General features: G+C 40.6%; 1 protein-coding gene across 4 annotated transcripts in view; it reads left to right on the top strand.

Annotated features, from left to right (window-relative positions):
- Positions 1 to 23,107, top strand: part of pvrl2l (PVR cell adhesion molecule related 2 like) — a 364,045-nt gene that overhangs the window by 175,914 nt on the left and 165,024 nt on the right. For all 4 annotated transcript variants that reach the window (XM_028597615.1, XM_028597616.1, XM_028597617.1 and 1 more), the window contains 2 exons: positions 9,249 to 9,361; positions 14,366 to 14,609. In XM_028597615.1, coding sequence (XP_028453416.1) covers positions 9,249 to 9,361; positions 14,366 to 14,609 — 357 coding nt within the window. The remainder of the gene's footprint in view (positions 1 to 9,248; positions 9,362 to 14,365; positions 14,610 to 23,107) is intronic.

Consider the following 23,107-nt stretch of genomic DNA (forward strand, 5'->3'; position numbering starts at 1 on the left):
GTCCTGTTACTGAAAAGCCAACGCAAAATGCCACTGTTATAAGCTGTCAATTACCAGTAATTCAGCTCCCTAGTGTGTGCTAGATGAGACAGTCACTCAGCTCCGCCTCTCCCCTGCCTCTTCCCTTCTCTTCCATGTCACATTTGAAGAATTACAGCTGTTTTTTTTCCCCATGTGAGAATGTCACAAGCATCAGATTTGAATAGGTGTTGACCTGTTTAATGGCCGTGCTGTTTGCGAAATACATCAAAGTCAACAGTGATCGATATGATTCGCTCACGACTCCAAGTATTAAACGTAAAGAATAACGATGTAATGAATGGCTAAACCGATTTTCTTTAAGAAAGTGCAACCTACAGACACTTTTTTTATTTATTTATTTTTCCTCAGCTTTCTATTTGTTTTTGTATTTTACAGCCTGCAACTCTCCTGTTTTGGTTCATTTTCATTGCCCTTATCAGTCCCACCACAGCAGACAGGGTTTTTTCCAGCAAAAAAAGATCTAAAAACCGAGTTTACGCTATCAGTCAGACACAGTTAGCATCTAGCTGGTGAACATTGTTGAACATTTACCAGCTAAAGAGACAGATATGTTCGCTAGGAATTGATAGTGACAAAACGCAGAACTACAAGGAGAGTGAATATTGGACTTATATTCATCAGGTGGCCTGAAGCGATATGTATGCTGCTCCATATCTCCTGGATGTGTACATAAGGCCACTCTTCGCTTACAAGTTTGCCATATCAATCATAGAAATTATTGAACTGATATTGAACTGTTTCTCGTGGTCATTTGATTGGTTCACAACAAAGTGGCGATAGTTGTTAGTTGTTATAGTGACAGTACGCGTCAGTGGGGCCGTAAACTGTGTTGCAGCTCGCTGGGAAGAGAGCCGCCGACGATCGGGAGAAGTTCTCGGAGTTGCAGGGAGTGAGGAGGGACAGTTAGACCCAGCAGCAGTAGGTCAGCGGACCGCTAACGTTATGGTGCGTTCTTTTTGTCTTGTAATCGCGACTAGTAGCTCGAGTGTGACGTCACATCCGTGTCGAAAAACGAGAAACCAATTCGGGATCCTCTGAGTCCTCTGAGAAAAACGACTCGTAGATCGACTTCGGTGGACAAAAAGAACGCATCATGAGACCCGGCGCGCTGTTCAGCTCATTCTCTGTAACCGATGCAGCATAAAAGCAAGGCGGAACCAGCAAAGCCAGCCAGCCGGTGTTAGTTGGCTAACGTTAGCTTGCTAACTACGCCTTAACGTTACCCACTCCCAGCATGAAGTTAATTTGACTCATTTAGCGGCTGGCTCTCTGCCTCGTAACGTTACTACTCCGCTGCTCATTTGTCCGTTACTGCAAAACCTCAGCTCCACGACTTGCCAGAAGTCTTCTAATTATCGGAAGTTTATACCATGGCAATGGTACACATAAAAATGTCTGCTGCTCTGACCATTCTGCTACATTGATTTGAATGGAAATGGCCTTTTGATCCATTTTCTTTCTATGATATCAACTTAAATAAGACTGTTGTTTTCACAGCTTGTTTCTGTTGACCACGTGACTGAAATATAATGCGTATAAATATAAAATGTTGGTTTGACAATAAAGTTGTTCTGTATATTACAAGTGTTGCTGGGGTTTTGACCTCTTGAAGAATAGTCTTTTGCATGTTTAAGCTTAAGCAACAAGAAATCCAGGGCCAAACTATGTTAGGACTGCCTACAGGGAACCTTAGAAGCACACATATAATGTTTACAGCACTATACGCTTTACTCACAAAATGTAGAAGAAGAAACAAATCCGAAAAGACAACATGTTGACTGTTGCTTTCTAACATTCATCTCTGTCACACATGTGGCCTGATATCTAGGGTTGGGCATCGTTTTGATTTGAACAATTCTGATTCCAGTTCTGATTCTTTCTTTCGATTCTGGTTCTTATCGATTCATGGAGGGTGGAGTTGATGGGTCACATGCTTATTTCACAAATGAGAGTAACATTTTATTTTAATTCAATGGTGATTTTAGTTTTGCTGGGCTTTTTCAGCCACACTTTAGAGCGCCGCTTACTGTGCTCCACGCCTGCAACACAACAAGCGCCTGGCCTCTACGGAAACCAAAAGTTGCACATGTTAAATTTGGAACAGATGATCGGATTCAAAACCAAATTTTCCAAACTATTCCAATAAAGAAACGATTCCAATGGAATCGTAATTTTTGAAACTATTCCAAGTTGATACCTATTCTCAATGCCCAATCCTACTGATATCTGTCCTCCAGTCCATCCTTGATCCTCCTACTGTCACTTCATGAGAAAATGAATTTGTTCTACTATTGAGATTAATCTCATACAAGTAGGCTACAACAATGCCACAAGCTACACAGTGACTGTGAAGTAACTGTGATTACCATTTCAGTGTATGAATCTTTTAAACCTCTTCTCTCCTCAGAATAGCACAGATATATTAGTGGCCTTAAACTTAATTTATGCTTTATCGCTCAACACTTAACAGCTGTCTCTCAGTCGCTCAACAAAAGCTGCTATGTCTCACCTCAACCTGTCTTGATACCTGAGTGACAAAATCTGGAGGACAAAGAAATGATTAAATGGCGTGATCACACTGTTAACCCCCCCCATGTTCCTGCACATTCTGCCAAGACCAACAGATGTTGTTTCACTCCTGGATGAACTCAGAAAAGAGTACCAATGAGATTTGACGTTTGCATTCCCACATTTGTTTTCTTTTTTCAGGCATTGCTTTAATTTCTGCCTAGAATCTGGGCTTGAATCTACTTTGTTCACAATAATTATGATGTCTGAAATAATTTGATAACTTGATGATGAAAAGTGGAAGAAAAGAAATTAAACCAGGGTCATCATACATTGCTGTAACTGTTCAATTGTTCTGCAAGCGGCACTTTTAGCTTTACAAATGTGTTAAAGCTATAGTGCGTAGTTTGTGCCGCCCCCATGAGGAATTCTAAGTAATGACAACAACACTGTTGGTGCGTCCACGTTGCTTTTTTTTTGATGCTTTTGACACTTTTTTTGAAACGTTTTGTCCCTTTTTTCAACGCTTTCTTTTAAAATTCATGGTCAAATGACATTATACCTAATTTTTTAGTTAAACCAAAAGCAGACATTATGAATTATTTTGACTAATAGTTAAGATCAGAGGATGTTGAGTGGATCACAGACAAAGTTGAGTCAGGATAACATTTTTAAGTTAAAATGCTATAGAATTGAATAAACACTAAAATTGGGTGAAAGTAATCATTACTTTTACCTGCGAAGAATGTTGCATGGGTTCCATACAACATACATCCATGTTATTTTGGGGCAGTTTGGTTGAAAGAAACCCAAATTTCTGATTTGTGACAAATCTGAAAAGGATAACGGGGTTATTTAGGGTTAATTCTTTCCATTCTGTTGTCAATCACACAGATACAAGCTGACATAACTGACATCATTTAGCATCGTGTGGATGTTAATTTGCATGAGTGTGCACCCCATCAGCATATTTCGAACACTTACGCTGCGTGACTGTCTTCATAGGGAAGCTCCACATAAACAGGCAAATGCCACAAGCCTCTAAATGTCAATTAACTGTGATTCATTTCCTTGGTGCATTGGGAGGGCAGCGGAGTGTAGCCATTCATTAAACCGCCTCTCCTCTTTGACTTTCCTTTTACATTCAGATGACGATCCAATCCACAGTGACTTCTATCGAGTGCGACAGAATAAGCTGTAAATTGTTGGATAGTTGGGGTTGTGAGCACATAATGAAAATGACTGAAAAGATAAGGATCGTTGTGGTGCATTGACACCAATCTCTCTCATATTTGGACGAGCGTATGTGTGAAACGCTCTGAGCAAACAATAAAAAGCACAGCCATAGTCAACAATTATGTGTGATTTCACAGGGCAGAAAGTTTGACTCAAATAATTATCTGTAACAATTTGAGAAAACTGTGTGCTTCAATAAAGTCGGGGGGGAATACATAACTGGACTTGACTGGATCAAGAGGCAGAACGAAAATATAATATTACACCGTCATTGAACTTTTGTTTTGGTTCCTGTTTTTCTTTTAGTTCAAGGGTATCAGAATCTGATGATGATCATAAGCATACTCAGCAGCTCTTTCATTTATCTCTTTAAAGGTCTAATACAAAAAAAACATTTCTAAGCTGCCTTGATTATTGAAAACCTTGGGGAACAGTGTCCTCCTCTTGTAGAAGTAAAGAGAACAAGTTATTGGTGTATGGAAACAAAAAATATAAAACACTTTTAACCGAGCAGCTGCTTAAATCTTTTTATTTTTTTAAAATTGTTTTTTTTTTACGCTGGGCTGTACAGGGATACTCCAGTGATTTTGTATTGCATTTCAATAAGTTGGGGAACTCTGAACTTAAAAAAATAAGAATGGTCAAAATCAGGGAGAAGCAGAGATATCCTGACTTTAAGCGTCTGGTGTGGTTCGAGCTTCGCTGGATCCTACATTTCCCACGATGCAACTCAATAGCATCTTTTGTTAGACCCTTTCTGCCTCCAAAATGCACACTTCTTTCAAACCCCACACCTTCGGGCTATATATTAAAGGTCTCAAGCCCAAACTGGAATAACCCTGATGATGTCATCAGGGTTATCTCAGTTATCTTTTTTTTTTTTTCAATTTTTTTGGAAAGCCCCCTTTAACATAACATAACCCGTTTCCACAGGATGTGTAATATTTCTCATGAAGCGTAAAGTGAACTTTGAGTCAAATAGGTGGATTGCCTCTTTAAAGGAATGCTGCATATCTGCAAAATGTTGGTGGTAGCAGAAAGAAAGAAGGAAACAGACTAAAAGAATAAAAAAAAAAAAAAAGAGCTGAAGAGTGTGAAGGGAGCTAGAGAATGGAGAGGAACATGAAGAATCTATACAGCGCATGCAACAGAATGAAAGAGCAACACAGAAGGAAAGTCAGGAAAGTTGAGCTGTCGTAGGCCAAAGTCAGGCTGTCTTCAGCTCAAGTAAAGATTCCAGAAAGATATGGTTTTCTATTGCTATGCAAAATCAGATGGACTAAATTATAGAGTTTGAAACTCTTCTATGTGAGTATGACTCACATAGCAACAAAGTGTCAGCTCAGATGCTTGACCCTAAAAAAAAAAAAAAAAAACGCCCACAAGTGTCAAACTTTTTTGGTCGTGTCGGTCTGCACGAACAGTAGGGAAACTTTCTTCCTTTCGCTCATCTCGTCTCTCTGAGCCAGTCAGCGCCGACTCCATGGGGCTTTTTTGGATCTAGTTTCTCAGGAAATGATTCATTTCTGATGCGATCTCATGCTCTCTGCTCCCTTCCTTTTCACTCCCTCAATGTTTTACTTTTTCCACCTCGTATCTCTTTTTGGCAGCATCTCACATCTCTACTCTGTGGCCTCCTTTTCATTCTTCTTCACTCCCTGGTTTTAAGTCATCCCTCTTCATTTCCTCCTTCAGTCTCCCCCTGCTGCTCCATCACCTTCAGTCTCTCTCTGCTTTAGTCATCCCTTTAGTCACTTTACTCTTTTAAACCTTTTTTCCTGACTTTCCTTCTGTGTTGCTCTTTCATTCTGTTGCATGCGCTGTATCTTTCCCCATAGATTCTTCATGTTCCTCTCCATTCTCCCTTCACATTCTTTCTGGCTTTTTCTTTTTCAGTATTGAGCTCTTTTTTTTTTTTTTTTTTTTTAGTTCTTTTAGTCTTTTAGTTCTTTTAGTTCTTTTTCCCCCTGCATCACAGAAGAGATCTAATTGACCACTATAAATAAACCAAAGCTTTTTGTGTTTTGTGGCTTTTATGAGACCGTCTGGTGTGTGTGTGTGTGTGTGTGTGTGTGTGTGTGTGTGTGTGTGTGTGTGTGTGTGTGTGTGTGTGTGTGTGTGTGTGTGTGTGTGTGTGTGTTTTTGCATTTCAGCTTCTTTATGAATAGTGGGAGATGAGTGTTGATGTGTTTATCTAGGGGAATGAATCTTTGTGTTTGTGCATGAGAGAATAAATAAGAAAGGAGAAGAAATATGTGACGGAAGGGTAAACAAATAACGGAGACAGAGATGAACCGTTTTGGTTCGTTGCGGCTATTCTTGTTGATTCAGGCCGTGGAAAAACTCGCTAGTGGGAATGGATAACTGGTTTGACAGCCCATTGTCTCCCCCAGGGTAGAGACTTTGGTTCAGTGACTGAGTCAGTGTCATATGAACTCACATTACAACAACATTATCGGATGTATGCACATATACACTCAGATGTACAGTTATCGCACGCACGCGCACACACACACACACACACACACACACACACACACACACACACACACACACACACACACACACACACACACACCTTTAAGCATACGCCTTTACACGCAAAAGTAATTCCTGTACACATGGGAGGACACGTGGGTGCATGCATGCTGTAAATCCAAAACAACTCAACACCCCTTGCAGAGCACACCCACGCACGCACGCACGCACACACGCAGACATACACACACACACACACACACACACACACACACAAACACACGCTTCACATTCTTTGTTAATGTGACTGTGTTTTACAGCTTATTCGCAGGCTAAACCCCAGCCAGCCCATTCACCTCTATGCTGCGCCATGTAACATATTGTCCTAATCAATCTCTCACACACTAAGAGGCTTTGTCACTGGAACCACCCGGGGCTAGCCGAGTGCTTAGCCCCTTTTTCTTGCGCGGAGAGTGAGAGGGCCGGCTCCCCGCAAGAATTGTATCTTTACAGGCGCAGAAGCTGGCTGAGAGGGCAGAGGGGAGGTGGAGGAGAAAAGACCTTGGTGGGGATTTGATCCCAGGTCAGCAGGGGGTTCATGGCAGGGGTCTGGATCTCTGTGTGAGTGCCAAGCAGAGAGAAGTTAAAGGAGCAGGGGGGGGAAGCAAAAGCATAATTATATGTTGGAGTTACTAAAGTGAGCATCAGGAGGTTTGATGATGAGGCTCATTGTGGCGAAATGGCTAGATTCCAAGGCATGAACAATCAAAGACTCTTTCAAAGGTCACTTGATTGAATATGGAAGCTGCCAAACACATCGAGCTGCTGGATTTAGACTAGATCGCATTGACGAGGGATTACAAGTTCTCCGTTCTTCTCTCTCTCTCTCTCTCTCCTTTATCTTTTTGTTTTTCTTACTAATTCTCTTTTGAGTCATTTTCTCTCTTTCTCCGTCCTACAAGTTCATTAAAGTTCATTAATTTCAACGAATGCAATACAGCACATGCCATTTGTTGATAAGAGGCAGGGGTAATTCACGTCAGCTGCTGATGTGCTTTCAGGGTTTTTCCTGGCTCAGAATTTGGAGGGATGGGGGATTACACACGGCAGTAAGCATGATCAGTCTTGCGTACAGTAAAGGCAATGAGTCTGTGTAACCTTATTTGACAGAAATCGATGCATTTACCTGTTATTTCTGACAATTTAATAAACAAAAATGTATATTATGCTTGAGTTAATAAAACCCCAGTTAAAGCTAGTTTAAGCTTGTGCGTAATTTCTTGATATTAATGAACGTCCGTTACATTCAAGCCATTGCCAAATGAGTTGCTACAAAGCTAATTAAGACCATCAGCTCCACACAACTCTCTCAGTATGGCTATGTTCAGAAGATTGTGTCGTCCGGTGACTTTCCCGCGCAGAAACTCGAGTGGAGATAATGACCTCTTCTGCAGAGTCATGTTTTTTGAATCCTCCGTGTCCTCCTTGGCTACTAGCAACTGGGTGGAGGAGGGGCGGGGACAGTTTGGTTGTCTCATGGGGGCGGCAGAAACTACGCACTATAGTTTTAACAAAATTGGTTAAAAAATGATAAATATAATAATATAATATACTATAATATATAATAATAAATAACCGTTATTATTGAACAGCCAGACTCGCCTATGGAAGTTTTTGTTCTGCTTGTTCAACGGTTCTTCGATAAATTACTCTTACTCTTCTCAGTTCTTACCATTTTGGTGCAGCTGACTTTCCTTTGGGGCTGGCTAAAACCTCTTTGGTGGCGAGGTGCCAAAACATTCTCTGTGCAGAAAAAAACTGTTGTTTTTGTTGGTTTTTTTAACACAAGACGAGGCTCGGATCTAGGCGTGCTTTTGTAATCTTGTTGTTTGCAGAATGCGTTGCGCTCAGGGTTTCCTGCTGCTCTCGCATGATTAACTAGTTGACGTCTCATTTGAAAGCCTTTAATGCACGTTCTGCTACATCAATTTTATTTGTCAAATTCATCCAAGATTCAGTAGAAGCCTGGCTCTCCTGAGCGTATTTGAACACAGAGACCGGATCGGTTTCAAACTCTGATTGATGTTTGGGAAAAGAATAGGGTAGCACAGCTGCAGTCATTTTTATTTAACAAAAAGGCAAAAAGCAAAAAAAAGTAGAGGTTCAAAAGAAGTCTTGCAACACATTAGTTGGGACCCTGTTGATCACAAAAAAAAAAGTCATTCCAGTAGTCCAATTTTACCTCTGTGTTCTGAAACAGCCTGCAGGTTAGCAGGTACCGCATGGCGTTGAGACAGTGTTATTCTCTAAGCTTCCTCCTTTCATCATCTCAGTGGAAGGTTTGAGTGTGCTGGCCTGTCTGACTGACCCTGCTCTTGCGCGCTGTTTTTCATGCGCAGGCAAAGAGTTCCAGGTGCCTTCCACTGAATTTCAAACACATACTCGAGTGCTACTCGAGCTGCTGTGGTGTTCCTCAGGGCTCGCCCCCTAGCGATGCCTCTTGGTAGACGAGCTTTGTTGTAATGAGCAGGGCCTAGCTAAGACTCCTGCCTGAGGCCTGCTATCAAAGGCCCGTAATTCAAATGCTGTTTTTTTTCTGTCTCTTGAAAGAAGTTGTCTCTGTTTTCTCTTAAGTTTCTTTCTTAATTCCCCCTCATTTTCTTTCTCTTCCGTTTTTCCCTCGCGCTTCTCTAAAACCTCGTTTTAATTCCTCTCTAACACATTCGGGGGGGAAAACAACAATCACGGGCAATTTCCTTTTAAATAACACCAGATTCATAAGGAAATACTAATAGTCTATCTACTTCTCTTTCTGTCTCTCTCTCTCTTTTTCTCTCTCTCTCTCAGTCTTCTCCCTCTTAGTCCCGGTTTGTTCAAGATCCTCTCTTAGTTCCAGTACAAACAAGCATGTTCACTTATTCAAACAATATTGGTTTTGAGGATGATGCATAATCTTCATCTCCTCTTTTTCTGCCTGCCTCCAGGTATCGCGGCTCAGAAAGTGCGAGTCGACGAGGAAGTGGAGGCGAATCCCGCGGAGTCTGTTGATCTCCGCTGCCAATTTATTGATGGAGGAGGCCGAACCAAACTCACCCAGGTAAGAAGATGGAACGTGACATTGTGTTTTCCAGCAGCGTTGGAAGCACTGAAGCTCAGAATATCAAAGTGAAACTGACAAGGTAGTTTATGTCTAATGAGGTATATTTATTGGAAGAGTCGACTGGTTGATTTGGCGGTGAAAAGGGGAACTCTCTCCCTCATGTTATTGTGCAGAAAAACAAGGACGTTTTATTATTTATGGCACAAATGTTGCTTTGCTAAAGGAATATTCTGAACAGCTGAAGCATGGGGATATGGCTACACTAGGTCCAACTAAGTCCTACACAGTTGTGTTCACACTCTATATGTGTGTGCATTTGAAACAGACATTAAATGTGTTTCCAACCACTTGCATGAATTAAACTAAAAGAAACAGCAGAATATAAAAAAAAAAAAAAAAAAAAAACGAGAGAATTACTGCCACTAACTGTTTATCTTAATGCCCAACTCTCTAATATTTGCATACCAGCTGGGGATAGAAATGCTCATTAATTTGCATTTCCCTTTCCCAATTTTCTGGAAAATTCTGTTAAAATATGCATTAAATTTGACTAGAAGCTTGACTATTGTGGCTTAACAAGCAGTTCATTTACATATAGAGAGTTACATTAGAGTTATTTACTGAGCAGCAATGTGTGGGCTTGGTGACTGCACGCAGCAGAAGATGCTCAGAGAAGTGTTAGGTTCAGCTTAGCTCAAGCACGGAAGCAGTGGGAAAGGTATTCACTGTGTTCCACTCGTTTGTACACACGGAAAATTGACAGACTCATTGTGCAAAGAATGAAGAAAGAGGGCTTAAAAAAAAAGTTCACACCCTTCATACTTTCTCACCTCCGCACAGCTGGCCAGATGCAGCCGACCGTGACACAAACTCTTAGTTTGAAACATGCTGACCTGATGCTTTATTTCCTAACTTTCCAAACATTTAGAAGAGAGGGTCACCATTAATGCATTTTTTTAATTGATGTCCCTCAAGTGTGCCTGCTAATGGGATCATCCCTAGTATGTTCCTAGGGCATGTGTGTCTCTTTGTTTTAACGAACATTGTAAGTGATTGGTACGGGCTTCAAATTGCAAAACAGTGAAGGGAGATGGATATTGTGGAGATGTCAATGTCTAAAGTCAAGAAAGTCATATTTCGTCATATTTCGTCCACATTTACTGACCAACAAGAGCTGGGGTTGGGTCTAAGTAGAGCTGGGCAACATATCAATATTATATCAATATCGTGATATGAGACTAGATATCTTCTTAGATTTGGGATATCGTAATATTGTAATATGGCATAAGTGTTGTGTTTTATTGGCTTTAAAGGCTGCATTACAGTAAAGTGATGTCATTTTCTGAACTTACCAGACTCTTCTAGCTGTTCTATTATTTCCCTTTTCCCCACTTAGTCATTATATCCACATTACTGATGATTATTCATCAAAAATCTCATTGTGTAAATATTTTGTGAAAGCAATGGTCAACACTACAATATCGTTGCGGTATCGATATCGAGGTATTTGGTCAAAAATATCCTGATATTTGATTTTCTCCATATCGCCCAGCCCTAGATCTAAGCAGTAAGTCCTGCCATCATGTTGAATTCTCCAGCTTCACAAACCTTTGCACCTCTGAAGAAAACCCCAAAAGGTTGTTTGATGCATTTGTTGCCAGCTTGCGAGCTAATAAGTAATATTATAATGGCGATAATATTTTGGAGCTGTTGGAATGCTAACGTTATCTGACTCCCTTTTGCTATCAGTCTTTGTTTTAAAGCAAGCTAAACACATACTGGACCACTGTGTGTGCTGGGCTCACAGAGATACAATTGATATCAAATTTCTTATCTGACTCTCAGCAACACAGCAAACAAAGAAATTACACCAAATGTTAATGTATCCTTTTACCAATGCTGTCTTTATCTGTTTTTCTGTCACCTGACTGTTACAAATGCCAATGGCAATAACATCATGCAGCTTGCATTACCTCGACAATATGGAATTAAAATCATCTTAAAAGTGCAAAGGTTTCCGAGCAGGTGCGCGGCAAGAAAGGGGGCACGGGGTGGCACCCCCCCCATCCCCCCCTCCCTACATCCCCCCCATTCCATTACCACTTAATTTGCACTTACTACAATGATGGTAATAATTTAATGAATAAGTGTGTGTGTGTGTGTGTGTGTGTGTGTGTGTGTGTGTGTGTCTGTCTGTCTGTCTGTCTGTCTGTCTGTTTGTGTCTTGTCTGTATCCTTATTTGGGTTACCTTTACACAACTATTAACTAAAACAACAAGTATGTATGTATTGAGTTGATGTAAATTAATGTTTTTTTGTTTTTTTTTATCCAATTCATCGATTAATCGAAAAAATAATCGACAGATTAATCGATTATTAAAATAATCGTTAGTTGCAACCCTAGTTCACATACAACAAACCAAAATTGCATTGAGGGCTAAATTGTCCTCTGTAATATTTTCTCTACAATCTACAGCTAACAAGGGAGTCTTGTTCACTAATTTGCACTGACATGTGGTTTACAACCTGTCTTCCTCTTTGCAACATTCAACCCTCTCTGCTGTCTCTTTCCCGCTCCTCCACAAATTTAATAGATGTTTGCTAAATGTGTATTGATGAATTTTATTCCCCCTCCTTCCTGGTCTACCACTTTAGCCAGTAGTTTGTATTTAACACTGTCACTTTGAAAATGGAAGAGAAAGGGAAATCAATTTGGTAGGACATCACAGTATTCTCCCATACCGGTAGAGTCTCATACAGCCATAACAGAAATCAATATCTTTTACATATTAGAAACCATAAAAAAAAGCCTGTAATATGAATCACTTTCAAATCATGTTCTTTAAACTGGCAACGGGATCCTTGAGAGAGGGTTTTACGGGTCTAAGAAACCTTTAATTTCATCTTTCAATAGATTCTTGGCTCCTTATTCTGACAGCTTTAATTGAGTTTGACATTTTGCTGCTAAAAGTGAAATAATTTCAGGTTTCAAGGAAGAAAGAACAGCGCAGATTACAGTTCATGTTCAGAGAAATATGTTTAATTTGTGTGTGTGTGTGTGTGTGTGTGTGGTACATTCACATTGACATTTGCAGCACTTATGGGATACACAGCTCATGGAGGCAGTTATGTTACATTAAAAACTTTTGCACCTGATCATTTGCAAATTTTGTAAAAATCCCACTCCTCTTCTCAGTTAGTTCTCAGAGTTATAATGCAGTCAAATCTGAACACAGAGTCATGATACACATATTCAAATTCAGTTTGACTTACTCCTTCCAGGGATATCATCATCTCTGATGTGCACTGCAAATAAACATCCAGAGAGACATCACGTTTTCTTCAGTATCAAAATTCTCCTGTGATAGTTATCTGCACATCCATTCGTACACTGCAAACAAGAACTACTTGTAGCTGATTCGACATAGTTATGTAACCGAGGGTTTATTATGTTGACTATATTTGACTATAAAATAAAGAAACAGGCTTCCAACGCCGGAACCAAGACGGCACTGCACGTCTCACTTTATTCAACGATAACACAGTCAATGGACAGTCAATACAACACTTTATCCACTTCCGTTTTCCCCCGTCACAATAAAAGCTCTGTGGTTTACTGTAACGTCCTCTTAACTTTCAACTGAGAGGTAACACAATAAAATACCGTACATTTTTATTAGTGCCAGTTTGCCAAAATTAAAAACAACATTATTCTTCCTATTTACATCCTCTTAAAACTTTTTGGGTTGTTTAGGGCCGCAATTGTCTGTGGGGGAGCCCACCGTGAAAACCCCTGCATGAGTCGACCATTCTTAAAAGAGGTCCTGTGTGTTCTAGGGCTGCAACTAACAATTATTTTAATAATCGATTAATCTGTCGATTACTTTTTCGATTAATCGATGAATCGGATAAAAAAAAAAAAACATTAATTTACATCAACTCAATACATACATACTTGTTGTTTTAGTTAATAGTTGTGTAAAGGTAAGTAACCCAAATAGCAGATACAGACAAGACACACAGACAGACAGACAGACAGACAGACAGACAGACACACACACACACTTATTCATTAAATTATTACCATCATTGTAGTAAGTGCAAGTTAAGTTCATTTATACACCACACACTAATATATTTGTCAACAATAACTGATATGGGACAAAGCACATAATATATACATAACAGAAAAATGAATTGGCCTAAAAAGGCGAGTGAATAAAACCGTGTATTTAGTCTTGCTAAGTATACCACCCCGGCTTTATTACTGTTATTACCGAGCTAACGCTAGCTTGTCATGCTAGTCTGCTGGATAACTAGTAAACGGCAGCACCAGAAGAGCTACTGGAGGGACGGTACGTTCCTCACTTCAGACCGGAACAGAAGTAGGATAGTGTAGAGACTTTACCCTGCTGTTGAACTCCCTTCCTCCTCATCAAGGACTCCAACATGTTTACGTTTTAGGTGCTGAATCATCACCGTGGTGCACCCGTGCCATGCCGTGTCGCTTTTGCTTATCTTGCAATTAACACGTTTTTGATTTTATTTAGTGTGAAATGCTCCCACACCTTGGATGACTTGGGTCGTACTGATTTCTCTGCCTCCGCCGAGTGTTTCAGAACAACGTTACGGGTCTCTCCGGTCTCTCTCCGTATTTCCTCTACCCCCGCTCTGCTCTTTTTTTCTTTTCTTTCGCTCCGCGCTGCTCCGCTCTGCGCTCAACTCAATTTTTTTTTTATCTCCACGACTAGGTGGCGTAATAGTTGCGCGACACAACGAATCGATAATTAAATTCGTTGCCAACTTTTTTAGTAATCAAATTTTATCGATTTTATCGATAAAATTGTTGTTGCAGCCCTGGTGTGTTCATGGATCGTATTAGTCTGGCTATAAATTGAAAGACGTCTCTGCACATCTGAAACCCTAATAGAGAAACTGCACTTTAAAAACCCAATTGGGCAAACAATAACCACTGGTTTTCACAAACTCTGTTCTTACCAGGTGTCTTGGATATGGGAACCCATCGATGGCCAAAGGGACAACATCGCTGTGTACCACCCTATCTACGGACAGAGTTTCCCCAACCCGTCCTTCAAGGACCGAGTCATCTTCCTCCACAACAGTCTGGAGAACCCGTCCATCAGGATTTCTCAGCTCAAAATGTCCGACGCCGGCCGGTATACCTGCGAGTACGCCACCTACCCCTCTGGAAACGAACAAGGGACGACCACCCTCATCATGCTTGGTGAGTAGAGAGGTCTACGTAACATTACATAAACCTTGTTAACAGAAACAACGAGCGGCTGTTTATTTCCGATATGGATGAGAACTTCTCATGTTTCTATCTCACAAGGACCCTAAAAGTATAGAGCACCGAAAGGTCAACGATATTTACCCTTCTCTAAAAAAATAAATAAATAAATAAATAAGAAAAAAGGGCCATGCTTTAAACAGGTTTTCAAAAGCTGTTCTGCTACATCAGCCTTGACAAGCGCCTCCCCAGCCATCTGCTTATCGCTGCTTTTTCATAAAAGATATTCCCATCGGACCCAAACCCTAAGAAGAAGCAGTTCAACGGATTTGACGAGTTTTCTCAGGGTATATTCTGGTTAGACGCAGGATGAAAAACACAGAAGATGGGGGATAAAGATTCAGATTCAGACGTGGCACTTCATGTGAAGGATCATATGTGATTTGATCAGCAGGCACTCTGCAATATAAGATAAACAGCAAGTCTTTATTCCAGACCTCACTCCTCAGGTTGAGCTAACATGTTTTTAAACTTGTGTTTTACTTGTGATATTGGTGAACACGGTTTCAAAATTATTATTATTACATTAGAGGAAATACCTGAACCCAGGTTTATATAATTTAATCTTAGTGAATTTACATGAAAACCTAAATATTACAAATATGAACCATAATCGTCACGTGATTATGGTTATGGGTGAGACTTCCATGTTAGATTACATAATTACCCAAGGATGGGTTCAAATCAGGAGCAACTGTGGCCGGGTTGGGTCGGTGGTAGAGAAGGCGCACATACAGTATACTGAGAGGTTTATGCCTTTCCTGCATGTCTTCCCCCCTCTCTCTCTCCCCTTTCTCACCTAGCTGTCCTATCAAAAATAAAGGTGGAAAAAGCCCAAAAAATAATCTTTAAAAAAACAGGTGCTCTGAAGACATTATGTCTTTCATCCTAAAGACTACTTCTTCTTTAATCGTAATGGTTGTTCAGACTTGGCCTCGGGTATCTGTCGTTACAACAGCCAGGATTACTAACTAAGGAAGCCGTATCGATCATCTTGACGCCCCCACAGCTGGGTTGACCTACCGTTGAGTCAGAACTGAAGAAGTCTCTCGGATAAGAAACGCAAAACGTCTTCGGAGCACCTTTAGCTAAGTCAGCGCAGCCTGGAAGGCACTACGATTAGGCAATGGTTAGGGTTAGGTGCCTTGAAGTCAATGTTGAGGGCTTAAAACACCATAGAGCACAAAACATAGGGGTCATAGTGGTATAAAGAACAGACAGTAACACTAAAGAATTAAGTTGAATTAAAGACTTTTTGGGATTGGGTAGGGAAGATAGTGAAAGAACAAAAGGAATACAAAAATTAAATAAAAAAAATAACAATGCTGAGGTTCAATTGTTTAAATAAAGAGAAGAAAATAAGGCATAGTACTTACTCATTATAGTTTTAGTCAATGTTAATGATTACCGTAATGTTAATACTCAACTTTTTAATATAATATTTCAATAATAGTGATCCAAAAAGTTGAACAAGCGCCTATAACCTCTGGTGTATAAGCCTATGGTGTTGATATCTTTGTCAGTTTGGTAAGAGAGTGATTTGGTACGGTGGGATCCAGACATAACAAGCGAGCATCCCTTTTGCTGTTGTGTCATCTTCTCTGTGTTGCTTTTGTTGACTTGCTTACACAACATTGTATTGTTCATTGTGTTATCCTGGTTAAAGTAGTTGAATAGATGTTGGCCTTGGTCACCATGACTTACCATTATGTTGACACTTTAGTACACAGGGGCCTCATCAGGGTCAACCTCTTATGTGACATTTAAACACTTAAAAAATATTCTGTTTAATTAGAGTCGGATCAGTTTTGGCCAAATGACTGAATACATTACTTTTTGAGAACCTTTATTGTGATAATCAGATGAAAGCGACTAAAATAACCTCACCATAGACTGTTCTTGTGCATGTAAATGGACCTGATAATAGCCTTGGCATACAGGGCCGGGCTAGAAGGGGGTGGCGAAATATGACTGCCCCCCCCCCCTCGCTCGGCCATCTACAGTCTGCCTGAATCCATGCAAATGCAGCATTAAGCTTTCTGAAAAATCATTATGTTGAAATCCGCTTAGAAATCATTGAAAAAAACAAGCTGCTTATAACCCAAAAATTTGCCTGAGAATCATCATGTTTTAAAGTTTTTTCAGTATCATAGTGATCCAGTGATGATAGTCTGTACAACCATGAGCACATTGCAATTTGCCCAAATGTAAAGAACTATAGGCTAAAAAACACATCACAGCTAACTCACTGACTCCCTTGCAACATTATACTTTTCATTCCCCAAAGCTCCAAAATAGAGGTAAGGCAAATATTAATATTTGTAATTTATGTTTATCTATCAATAATTCTTACATAAGTAAGTCTCAGAAATTCCCATTGACATGGTTTTTATATTCATACTACTACTATTCCTACTATTCATATATTACTCTCCTCTATTTACTCATATGGATATTTGTCCTGTGTTAAAAACCTGCGGACAGACAAAGAACCCAAACCATTTTAAATTGCGGCAATTGATTTGTCTTGATTTAGTCTGAGCAGGGCCTGCAGTGTCACACTGTGAAATCTCCCGCTCTAATTAAATAATAGGTAATATAATGTGTAATTAGCATGAGGTAAGCTACTTCACACACCCGTTAGCTTTTCTTTCCTGCACAGTTTATTCCCCACTTATCAACCGGCTGAACCACCGCAAACATTTAGCAAAGACAGCCAAGAATGGGAAATCTGGAGAGCTGCTTAAAGTTACCTCTGTGTCTTGATTTTTTAAACTGAGTGGTTTAGTTGCTGTTAGCAGGGGATGCATCCTGATTGTAATCGGAGACAGCTGGTGTTATTCATCCACCCACATGTCCTCCCGTTTGCATGCTGCTTACAAAGGAATCCGATGCCTGGTGTCTTTCTCTCGCAGTTTACAGCACTGAGGAGACTGTATGCTTCAATGTGAATAACAACAGTTCCCTTGATTGTTATATGGAAGTGCTGTGCTTAAAGTATATCTCCCGTGGTAGCGTCAGTGGTTGTACGATAAAGAGCTCATACATTCAAAGCTCCTATGTATCATAGTGGCATGCTCAAGGGACAATCTAATATAGTGCGCTTTGAATTGAAACAGTGCATTGACTGAATTTGTATTCTGTGCAATTTAATGGCATCTGCTGCTTTTTTTCTTTTTAATCAAATGAGTTTTGTTTGTCAGGGTGAGATGGTTGAGCCCTTTTTTTCTTATTGTCTGCACATATTGGCTGCAATTTATATATGTATTTGATTGCTGTACAATCAAAGGAAAAACTGGATTTCAAAAAGGATTGTAAGGATGCTTACATGTGTGGTGACGCTCTGTATGTTCATTTGTTGCGGCCTCAAATGTGTGTCTGGAGATTCCTTATCTGCTACACTAAAATAGTTCACATAGGCTCTCCTGTAAGTCACTGTGAATAAGAGGCAATAATTAAAATACCTTCATCACAGTACCCAGTTATTGCCAGTATGGTTCACGAAAAGGAATGTTTTACAATTCCTTTTAAGTCTTCTCTCCCCACACACACACACACACACACACACACACACAGCTGCACCAGTAACGTTTCCCCCCAGTAGTTTTTATAAGTAAACCTTCACACAAGAATGCAAAATCCACTCTGGAAGCTTCGACGCAGAGAAAAGAGCACACAGGAGATGCAGAACTTGGCTGGTCTTGGAGAGAAAACAGTCTGGCGGGCTTGCAGATGGACGTGGGCTAAGCCTCCTAAACTGCTGCTGCTGCTGGCACAAAGCAGAGGTAGACTGGGAAATACCTGCTGGAAAGCTCACTTACTCGCCTTTTGTCTGGAGTTACAGCACTGCCAAGCTCTCTGGAACAGAATCTGGTCCATTTAAATGTACTTGGCGAACTAAGTGTCTCAAAGTCACTAAAAGACATATTTTACCTTATTGGATATAGAATCCATACGAGCCAATCACATTAGACCATATTGTAGCCGCAACTGCTGGCACCCAATCATATTACATTTTATTGGATATAGAACCACCTGCATCCCAAATCATATCAGAACTTATTTAAGTATGAATACATAATCGTGACAGCCAATCGTATTATGACTTATTGGATACAGCACCACCGCCAGCCAATCTTATTACCACTTATTGGGCTGTGAATAAAGAATCACTCACTTGGCTGTGAATGATCGTCCTGGATTTTGGACCATACGAAAATAGATGGTAGCCAATTATACGGCATCTTATTGGATATAGTGTAGCCAGCAGGACAGAAATACAATTGCAGATGAGGGAGAGTCTAGTAGATCAGTACCCGGTTTAGTTTAGACTGAGAGTCCAGAGGTTAGAGGAGTGGACTGCAGACTGGTCACTGGCTGGAATCCAGGGATCAACAGAGTGAAAGAGTGTAGCTCCTGCAAACATTTATCTTACGCAGACAGAAATAACTCAAGGTGGGGTGATCCTATAATGGGTGGAGCCAAAGAGTTGTTGTTAAGTAACATCATTAAAGCCCAATGAAAAATACACTACATTGAAATACAGATTAGCCACAAGCCATGTCCTGATTGTGTTCCAATGTTCTATTTCTTTTTTTTTTCAAGCATGTATTATACTCAGTCTAGAAAAATATGTACTTATTATGTTGTGTAAGCCAGTGGTTCTCAAAGTGGGGCCCGGGGACCCCCAGTGGTCCTTAAAGAGGTTTCAGGGGGTCCCCAACAACATAAGTAACACAATGACATATTGTGTGACTATGTCTAAAAAGCAAAAATTCCATCAGGTATTGGACCCTGGTACAAAGTCTTGTCAGATGGGGGTCCATGGTCTAATTTGTGTCAGTTTAGGGGTCCTTGATGTGAAAAAGTTTGAGAACCACTGGTGTAAGCATGTAAACAAAATATAAATGGGCATTTGTGCGTCCCCTTGATGTCATGGTCTTAATGAATGAGAAAGTAGTAGTATGACTATGACTCTCAGGGCCCTATCTTGCACCCGGCGCAGCGCAAAGTCCGACGCAAGTATCGATTTCCCACCCAGCGCCCACATCGTTTAAATAGCAAATGCACCTGCGCCCATCTGTGCTCCCATGGGTGTGCTGGTCTTACAGGGAGGTGTGTTCAGGTGCATTCTTGGCATGTTGCTATCTTGAGGCAGCGGAAAGTGATCGCACCATTGACCAACAAAAACCTGGTCTAAAGTCAATAACGCAGCATTTCATTGTTATTTTAACAGCGCATTAGTAAAATGCTCCTTGGCTAGTGCACAGCACGCGCCACTATGCTTGTTACACACACGCACAGCAGCACACAGACATGCAAAAGATTAAAAATTTAAATATTAAGCAGCAAATACGCTTTCATAATAGCAATGGGCCTAGGTACAAACGCACCTGTCTTTTAAAGGGAATGGGAGATGACACTCACTGATTGGTTTATTGCATGTTACGCCATGAACCATGCGCCCGCCGCACGCCGTTAAACTAGCAAAAGTGGATTCGTACACGCCCTAAAGGCACCTGCGCCAGGCCATAAGTACGCTTAGATCGTTAAAATAGGGCCCTCAGTCTCTATATATTCCTGTTATGGGTGATTCATTGATTTGAACATGGGAATAAATGCTCTCCTTTTCCTCCACATCTGGGGCCTTATTTATAAAACCTGTTACGCAAGAAAAAGTTGCGTGGAGCATGGTGAAATTTGTCGTTGCAACATTCCTCGCAAAAGTCGGGATTTATAAAGAATTTCCATGCATAAAAATGTGCTCAGTTTTCTGCAACCTTTTGAACATGCGTGTGATCTTGCGTAACGCTCCCAAGGTTTTGTAGACTGCATATAAGTGACCTCCGATGGTAACACCAAATATCACGTGGATAAAGTACTCTGGATGTATAGTGCACAGCCTGCATGTGAGCACACTCTAAATTTTAATTTAGTTTTCGTAACAATCAATTAGATCTATCCATGAATAATAAAAATGGATATTTATATCCAACAAATAAATCTATTTAAAGTCAGTGTGCCATCCAATCCCAAAACACCTGCACCACTTAATTACCCTGATGAAGCCAATATGGCCTGTGTATTGCAACTAATCAACAGCATGGCAGATTTGGCATTGCTCGAAGATTTTGCAAGAGGTATGCTTCGTGAGCGCGTTTTTCGGGACCGGCTTTAGAAAGACCCACCTGTCGGAACAGACCCATACCTGTACATTTGCAGGTGTTGACAACAATTGTTTTTTTTGGCTACTGGGACGTTCCAGCACGAACTGGCAGATCGATCCGGCACATCACAGCCATCATTCAGCGCGTTTATGCCAGCTGTATTGGAAGGTTTGATTCAAATGACCCCTCGTTATATAGGATTTTCCTGTGCTGTTTTGTTATTCTGCAATTTGCAGTAATGTCCGGTTTCCCAAATGTAATCGGAGCGATTGACTGCACACAAGTTGCGATAAAAACACCATCTGAGAACGAGTATGCTTTCGTTAATTGAAAGCAATATCATTCAATTAACATGCAAATCATATGTGATGCGGACACGATATTGTTAAATGTTGTAGCTCGCTGGCCTGGCTCAACACACAACTCTTTCATATTGAGACAAAGCAATGTAGGGAGAGGCTGGCGCAGTGCAGGACGGTTGGCTTTTGGGTAAGCCTATATATGTGCGTTTTTTATCCTAACCTTTGTCTGGGGTGGCTTTCTAACAGTAATTTGCAACACAATTTTCATGCAGGAGATAGGAGGTGTCCTGCTCATTCCCTTCTCCAACCCACAAACCGCGACCCAAAACCGCTTCAACAGTCTACACGGGCGCGCTCGGTCGGTGGTGGAACACGCCATAGGGCATTTAAAATCACGTTGAAGGTGCCTGGATAGGTCTGGGGGAGTCAGTTTTATAAATGAGGCCCCTGCTGTCCAGGCATTCCTTAGTAAAGCATTATGACCCTAAAAGCTCCAGTCAGCTGCTCATTGGCCAACAGCAGTAGAAATGTGGCTGTACCGGTCAGCTCCCAGGTGAAAAAAAAATGTGTATGAGTGAGAAACAGGCTCTTGTTCTGAAGAAATCCTTTGTGCATAGCAAGCCAATTCCCGAGATGAATAAAGGTTCAAGAGAAATGATAGGAGAGTGCAGCTTTGTGCATTTTTCGGTTCCAGCCCTGGTCACATACCACAGCCAGTATTTGTTCAGCATATTTATCGGGCTTTTCCAAAGCCATACTTTAATTAAATAGAAAGATCTTGACTCTCTCATCCTCGGTTAAAGAGGACCTTGATGGCAGGAAGAGATAACCACGACAAAAACTAGTATAGAGCCATTCTCTAATCATTGAAAAAGCAGATACACCAAAACCGCAATAACAAATGTTGCTGCGTAACAACCTTGGTGAATTGGAACAGCATCCACCATTCTTTGAGTTGTTGATAACAGACAGAGGAAGGTAAAAAATAAAAATGCCTTTGAGTTCACATTTGCCCTCAAGTAGGAGCACTGAATCAGTCAGAATGCAGTTAAATGCAGCGCCACAAAAAGGGGCTTGAAACATGAGGCCTTCAGGCGCTTTTTCTATCTGTGTTCAGAGGCAATTCTGAGCTGGGAAGTCAAAATGATGTGTTTTCAGCTGTTTTTAGTTTTTGCATAACAATAGTGACACTGGAAATTATCATTCATTTCCTTTTTTGTCTTACAATTTAGGCCGTTAGGCTAGTGCTCTCAAGCTTGAATAAGCTAGATAAGTCTAAAGCTTAAATTAATGCATTTTGTCAACATTTTAAGCAGGAAATAATGCATTGTCAAAACAACACAGCATAATAATTGCAGTATAAACTTCTACTTTGTTCCTTGAGGAGACATACTGTACAGTCAAACAGATGTTTTTTTTCCCAACAATGTCTGGAAATATTTAACAGCAGTGTGTCAAGCTGAGAGAAGATGTTTACAAACCTGGGCAGCTTGTGAGACATGAATTCCCCAAATTTAACAAGATCCAGAAGCGTTTATTGATTTTTGGCTAATGTATGCCGCAAAGTAGAAAATAAAAAAAATGCATCACTCGGCTGCCTTCATCAGGATACAGAAGTGAATAAATCCATGTCTAAGGAGGGAGAGAAGGAGGAAACCGAGAAATGTGCCACCAGCCAGTGCTGCTAAATCCAAATATGTCTGCTCTGCAGGCCCAGTTGTGGTGTTGCCAGACATTGTTTGGTGATTCAACTTCATGTTAAAAACGCCGCTGATCACAGGTGCCAATTTGTAGTTGATGTAGGTAAATATGGAGGATTTATTTTGTTTCCATTTTGCACTTGAACCAAATGGAATTCAAGTATCGGGTAACAAAGCTCTACAGCTCCATGGTCAAAACTTCAGAGAGTGGTCAGGTTTACTTTCTGTCTCTTTTCTTTACACTTTTTTTATATCAGGGGAAG

This window comes from Perca flavescens, chromosome 14 (assembly GCF_004354835.1).
Source record: "Perca flavescens isolate YP-PL-M2 chromosome 14, PFLA_1.0, whole genome shotgun sequence".
NCBI classification, from domain to species: domain Eukaryota; kingdom Metazoa; phylum Chordata; class Actinopteri; order Perciformes; family Percidae; genus Perca; species Perca flavescens.